The sequence below is a fragment of the Monopterus albus genome, unplaced genomic scaffold, assembly GCF_001952655.1.
Source record: "Monopterus albus unplaced genomic scaffold, M_albus_1.0 scaffold32.1, whole genome shotgun sequence".
NCBI lineage: Eukaryota > Metazoa > Chordata > Actinopteri > Synbranchiformes > Synbranchidae > Monopterus > Monopterus albus.
Genome location: NW_018127912.1, coordinates 1,551,281 through 1,557,949, shown reverse-complemented (window position 1 = coordinate 1,557,949; position 6,669 = coordinate 1,551,281). Strand labels below are relative to the sequence as shown.

The following is a 6,669-nucleotide window of genomic DNA, read 5'->3' as shown; positions in this document are numbered from 1 at the left end:
CATTTCTGTAACTTTCTGAAACAAACAACAGGAAACTGTCTGAAAGTGTCCACTTGTATCTCCGTAATTAATAGATATTGCATCTGGCCCATGTGGCCATTGTGAACAGCCACAACCACTTTTAATTGTGTTTGAGCATAACCTGAGCTCGGTATACTCATTTCTTTGAGATATGTACCTTTGAGCTGCTTCAGGCATGTGCTCCTTGGATGTACTTCTGCTAAAAGCACCCACTTGGTCTAGGTCACTTTGACTTTGGAGCTCCAGGTCTTTATGAAACCTTTTTTTGTGTGTCAGTGTGATTGATACTGACATCATTTCTGCTATTCAGAGCTCCACCAATCATAGGCTACCTGCCTTTCGAGGTTCTGGGAACATCAGGGTATGACTATTACCATGTGGACGACCTAGAGACACTAGCCAAGTGCCACGAACACTGTAAGGACTTGGATTTACTCACTTTTATTTAGAAATTTTTGTTAAACCCATGTTGGTTCTTACAGCTCTGGTTACTATTTGCTTCTGTCTCTGCTGTGTTCAGTGATGCAGTACGGCAAAGGGAAGTCTTGCTACTACAGATTCCTGACTAAAGGTCAACAGTGGATTTGGCTGCAGACGCACTACTACATCACCTATCACCAGTGGAACTCTCGGCCTGAGTTTATTGTTTGCACACACACAGTAGTCAGGTACTGCTGAACGCTGTCTCCTTTTTACTTTTTTCTCTGTATCTTTTACTGATGCTGCATTTGTCAGGAAGTTTTTTGTTCTGTTCACTGGAAATTTCCAGACCATTAAATAAAAATCTTTTCATTGTAACTTCTATGATCTGTTTACTTTTGGCAAAGCATTTCAAAATTGTCTTCACATTTCTCATGCGCATCGTTTTCTTGCTCCTTATCTGTTTATCGCTAACCCTCCATTCTTGTCCACCATGCAGCTATGCCGAGGTGAGGGCAGAGCAGCGCAGAGAGCTGGGTATTGAGGAATCTAACCCAGAGGTCACTGTGGATAAGGTGAGAAATTACTACTAGAATTTGTCTATACCCATCTGTTGTTGTAAATGCATAATTAGTAAATTTGTTGTTTAAGCCTGATTAAGAGGCAAAACTGAATTATCAGTGGTATCACTGAATTTCATTCATTAAAATTCTTTACTGACAATATATTGCACATATAACAATATATTCAGCCTAATAAGGAGCCATTGTATTATTAGATAGGACAAAAACTTCGTTTGAAGCTCTGTCATTCAACAGGAAGTCAAAGGCCTGTTTTCTGAACTTGTTACTTCTTAACCTCTGTCACTGTAGTTAGCTTGTTGTTGTCAGTGAGTATACCGGTGATCTATCTGTACTGTGTCTGTAGATGTTAAAAGTTTGGCTATCTAGCTTGTTTTTCCCCTGTGCTTTTCTGTTTCTAGAGTCAGGATTCTGGGTCAGAGTCACAGCTGAACACGGCCAGCCTCAAGGAGGCTTTGGAGCGATTTGACCACAGCCGAACACCCTCAACCTCCTCACGGAGTTCCCGAAAGTCCTCATCACACGTCTCTGACAATACTTGCACTTGTAAGGACACACATCCACAGTTGCATGTACAGTACATACCTAATGTTTATTAGATATAGTTTGACATATACTCTAAAGAGGAGTCAGTGACACATCAGTTCTAGTTGGATGATGAAGCCCTGAAGCAAGACAATATGATGTTGTCTGCGGTGTCATCAGTTATTCTGTCTCTGCAGCAGCCTCCAAGCTACATATGGACACGGCCACACCTCCTCGGCAGTCGCTGGCCTCCACCATGGATATGACATCACAACGTCGTTCGTCTGTCAGCAGCCAGGTGAGACAATGTCTTTCTACTTTTACAGAAACTGAATTTTGTGACCATAAGATGGGACTTAACTCTCAGAATGCTGTTTTATAGTGCATTGGAGTTTCATGCACTTCAGTTGTCACAATTTTCTTGGTTATCTGCATATTTGCAGTCTATGAGCTCGCAGACTACAGGCCAGAGTGCGACTCCAGGCATGATCACTCAGCAGCAACAGCAGCAGCAGCAGCAGCAACAAGCACAGCAGCTCCAGACAAACATACAGGTGAAATTTCAGGTGGTGCTCACTTGGACATCTCACATCTCATTATAAAGTGTTAGAGTAGAACTGAAAGGATTTGTCGATTTAATTGCTCAGCTGATCAACAAAAAATAAGCTGTAACAACTTTTACAATAGATTACTTGTCGTGTTTTTCCATAAAAACACCAGCGATTCAGCAGTTCCAGGTACTAATGAGTTAATAATGCTTTTTGTGCCTCAGCGCTGACAATAGCCAGATGCATTATATTTTCGGGTTGCCTGACCCATTGTTGGGAACAGTATATCACTGGAACTGCTTGAGGGAACTTCTTTAAATTTGGCAAAACATCCACTTGGATTCAAGGATAAACTGGTATGACTTTGGTGCTTAACAAATTCACAGTGACCTTGCGCCTGTTCCATTCATGTGAATTTTACTATTTGGAGGAGACATACAACTGTGATGCAGTAATAGAATACTATGACAACAAAGTGTAGGGTCTGCATTGTTAGTTGAACAGAAAAAAACACTGGAAGATATCACAATGCATTCAGGGAAGCTGATATACATTGTTCACTATTTTTTGACATTTTATAGACCAAATGACAAATCAATTAATGGAGCAAATAACAGACTAATAAAGCATAAACATCATCATTAGGTGCAAGCCTGCAGTGGAGTTTGTGATGTTCATTTGCCAACATTACTGCAACTGCATACACACAATTTAGTAACACTAAATAAGTGATGTGGTCTTTCTCTTTCCACCCACAGCCGGTGATGGAGTTCTCAGCGCAGATGAATGCCATGCAGCACTTAAAGGAGCAGCTGGAGCAGAGGACCAGAATGATCCAGGCCAACATCCAGCGGCAGCAGGAGGAGCTGAGACACATCCAGGAGCAGTTGCAGAGAGTCCAGGGACAGGGCTTACAGGTGGCAATAGCATTTTAATATGTAACCTTTTCTTCTTTTCCCCTCTCTTGGTCTTCCTTAGTTTTACTTAAGGTTGGGCTGAAGAAAGAATGTATTGATTAAAGGCTATATCTGATTTTACAAAAGCAGATAATGTACAGAACTTGATGACAAAAGAAAATTTGTTTACTGAAAAGCTCTTTTTAAACAAACATGATCGCACACTTACCTTTTTAGAAAGTCAGTCCACAGCCTAGCAGCAGCATTTAGGTTTCTCCCCACTGTGTTTTCCAAATTAGGCTGAAACTAGCACAAAATCTCGCTCTTTAAAAAGGATCAATCAGTGTTTTTTCTGTTCCTATTGTGCTGTATGTTGTACCTGGCTTTTCCTGGCCTAGATCAAGACTAGAATTATGCATTATGTATTATTTTGTTCTGTTCAGAAGAAATAGGAATAGAAGACAGGTTGACTACCTGCATGTGTACCATGTAAAGACATTTTGTCTCAGTAAGTTCAGTTATTTGAATAATAAATACATGTTTATGTATGTGAATAACTGTGTGCACTGTAAATCTAGACCGCACTGCCTGACTATTGGATTTTCCATCCCGACAGATGTTGCTGCAGCAGCAGGGTGGAGCAGTGAACATTCAGCTCCCTCAGGTGGGGTCAGTCCAGCAAACAACTACATTGAGTAGTCAGGCCCAGCAAGCAACAGTCAACACTCTCCAATCAGGAACTCAGCAGCTCACCATCCAGCAGCAGGCTCCTCCCACTCAGCAGAGCCTGCAGCAGCAGACCAACACCCTCACACAGGTGAGACACACACACACACACACACACACACACACCATTGGTACAACAGTAATTATGTACTGGTAGCTGAGATCAGTAGTTTATGTGAACATGTGACACTACTGGGTAACATTTATGTGAATAATTTCTCAAACTACACAAACACAGTGCTGTTCTGTGAAACTGTTATGATTATGTAACATTTAGATGGAAGGAAGAGCCACAGGGAGAAGAGTTTTATCATGTGAGTGACTTCAGCGAACACTCAGTAGTAATAAAGTACTGTACAACACCCACCTGTTATATTTACAGTTGGTTAGACACATCCTCCATACTCTGTTATTACATGAAATGATAATCTCAAATGTGTTCAAATTTGTTAATACCAACATAAAATAAAATTGGGGTAAAACTGGAGAAAACTTCAGTCAGTTTTTAAAAAAAAAAAAAAAAAAAGTCACGTCCCCATCCCCTGCCCACTTTGCTGCTCTCCAGCCCCAGCGTCAGGCCCAGCAACCCCCCCAGGCTCAGCCACAGACACAGGGCTCTGTACCTGCCTCACTGTACAACACCATGATGATTTCTCAGCCAGGGCAGCCAAACGTGCTGCAAATCAGCACCAGCCTGCCACAGAACAACACACAGCAAGGCACAGCCGTGGCCACCTTCACACAGGACCGACAGATCCGGTAAGAAGACGAAAACCAAACCTAATACTTAAGAGAATTTTTGCTCCTTAACGACCAGAAGTCCCATCTGAAAACCAAGCTGTTTAATAAAAATAATAATAATAGGCACTGAAATGTTTCTTTTCATTTTCTTTATTCCACCTTTTCTCTGCTTTACTCTCCAGGTTCCCAGCGGGGCAGCAGCTGGTGACAAAGCTTGTGACAGCACCAATGGCATGTGGCGCGGTCATGGTGCCCACCTCCATGTTCATGGGTCAGGTTGTCACCGCGTACAACCCCTTTGGTGGGCAACAGGTAAGGATGAAGTCCCGTGACTCTTAGAAAACTAATGAAACTGTCTCAGTTTAAGATCTGGAATGAGCACTGCTTTGTGCACTTTTCTGATCATGTGTGAGGCACATAACATGCTTTTTACAGCTTGGCATTAGTGGGTGTGATGAAAAGATGATAATGCAAAGTCACTGTCAATCATATACATAGAATAGTAGTAGAAGTTTGGAATGAGATTAGATGTCATTTCCAAGTTGTTAAGAATTTGTAAAGATTTAAGTTATTGTTGTTTGAAGTTGCTTTAACTTTTGAGCGTCGGCCTCTCATTCAAACATCGATACAAGCCAGAAATGGCTCCATAAACACCAAAACCATATTTCCCATCAGCTCAGTAGTCTTTGATAAAACGCTCCTTTGGAGCCCCAGCACATTAGCACCAGTTCTCCTCTTTGATCATGAGTTACTGGACGTACTACAGCCTACAGTTTGCTAGCTAACTATGTCCTCACTTTGCAGATGCATCTTTCATGTTCTCCCTTAGTACATCCATGATGAGAACATGCGATACATTTCTGTAGTTTGTGTCTTCCCATGACACACCCCCAGTGTATTCAGAGCAGAGTATACTCCTTATTTTTATTATTTTGAAAGCTGACTTTATATACTTGGCAATCTTTTTAATCACTCAGATTTGTTTGGGTGAGTAACAGCACTTCTTGCTGCAGTGTGACAAACTCATTTATTTCCACTTTGCCCTGACTTTAAACTATCTTCCATAGAGAGCTCATAATGAGTTGTAGAGGTGATGCTAATTAAGCCTATTGTGAAGAATTTCTCTTCAAGCAACAACCAACCTACAAAATCAAATCTTTCTTTTTTACTAAGTTTTATGTGTGGGTGTGTGTGTGCGTGCTTTTTGTTTGTTTTGTTTTAACTCCTGTGTCACTTCAGCAGGGAGGGCAGACCCAGACCCTGACTCTTCAACCTGCCCAGCCGCCCCAAGGTCAGCCTGATGGTCAGAACCAGACAGCTGTAGTGGCCCAGAGTGGCCAGCAGGGGCAGCAGCAGCAACAACAGCAATTCCTACAGGTACCAATAGAGGGCAGCAAATGTTACTGATCTTGAAGACATGACAGTGTTGTGCATGTTTTGTTTGTTTTTGCTGATAGCTGGGTCCTATTGCACAAAACTAGGATAAGGGATTAAGCCGGAATATCTTGGTGATCCTGGCTCAATTTATCCGTGATCTGGTTGCACTAAAGCTGGATTAGATGGCGGCAGGATGTTATGGTATAAATTACCATGGAGATTTATTCTGTGGAGCTAGCCTGCTCCAGACCAGGCTAAGTTCCAGGATTTATTTTATCTCATCCCTCATGTCAGTCAGCAGTCACCACAAACGGAAACCAATAGTTATTTCACTGCACACTATACATTGTTATCACATATAATTAGACCCACTGTCATTGTTTAAACGTTTGTGATCATTAATTTCAATCATTTTGGATAAATGATGACTTTTAGATGATGTTGCTATCATTAGATAATTTACAGTTTCCCATAGACTATAAGGCTATATATAAAATGATAGAATATTAGGGCCACAGAGGGAAAAAAAGAAAATTCACAGACTTCGATAATGAAGTCTTTAATAATATTGTAACCCGTTGTTTTAGAGGAGGACAGTTGTTAAAATGACAGCTGTGGGGCATTTCGTGGAATTGTTCTTCAGTCCGCAGGACATATTTAACCAAAATTGAAAGCACATATACTAACTAAAATAATTCAACACATATTGGTCCCTCAGCAGCCGACCACTGTCGCCATCAGGGAAGATGGCTGGATTGTCCCAGTCCATGGCTGGTGGCACTCTGGGGGCCCTCTCCTTCCTCAGGCAGGCCACATTGTGGAGGACAGCCCAAG

At 41.7% G+C, this 6,669-nt stretch overlaps 1 protein-coding gene across 12 annotated transcripts in view; it reads left to right on the top strand.

Annotated features, from left to right (window-relative positions):
• clockb (clock circadian regulator b) overlaps positions 1-6,669 on the top strand; it is a 21,601-nt gene that overhangs the window by 11,085 nt on the left and 3,847 nt on the right. For 5 of the 12 annotated variants that reach the window (XM_020596994.1, XM_020596990.1, XM_020596993.1 and 2 more), the window contains 11 exons: positions 332-438; positions 542-689; positions 941-1,016; positions 1,424-1,568; positions 1,745-1,845; positions 1,991-2,113; positions 2,854-3,012; positions 3,608-3,808; positions 4,283-4,476; positions 4,641-4,770; positions 5,698-5,835. In XM_020596994.1, the coding sequence (XP_020452650.1) occupies positions 332-438; positions 542-689; positions 941-1,016; positions 1,424-1,568; positions 1,745-1,845; positions 1,991-2,113; positions 2,854-3,012; positions 3,608-3,808; positions 4,283-4,476; positions 4,641-4,770; positions 5,698-5,835 (1,522 nt within the window). Of the gene's footprint in view, positions 1-331; positions 439-541; positions 690-940; positions 1,017-1,423; positions 1,569-1,744; positions 1,846-1,990; positions 2,114-2,853; positions 3,013-3,607; positions 3,809-3,994; positions 4,032-4,282; positions 4,477-4,640; positions 4,771-5,697; positions 5,836-6,669 lie in introns of all 12 variants that reach the window. The other 7 variants (XR_002274667.1, XR_002274666.1, XM_020596996.1 and 4 more) reach the window with 7 other exon arrangements.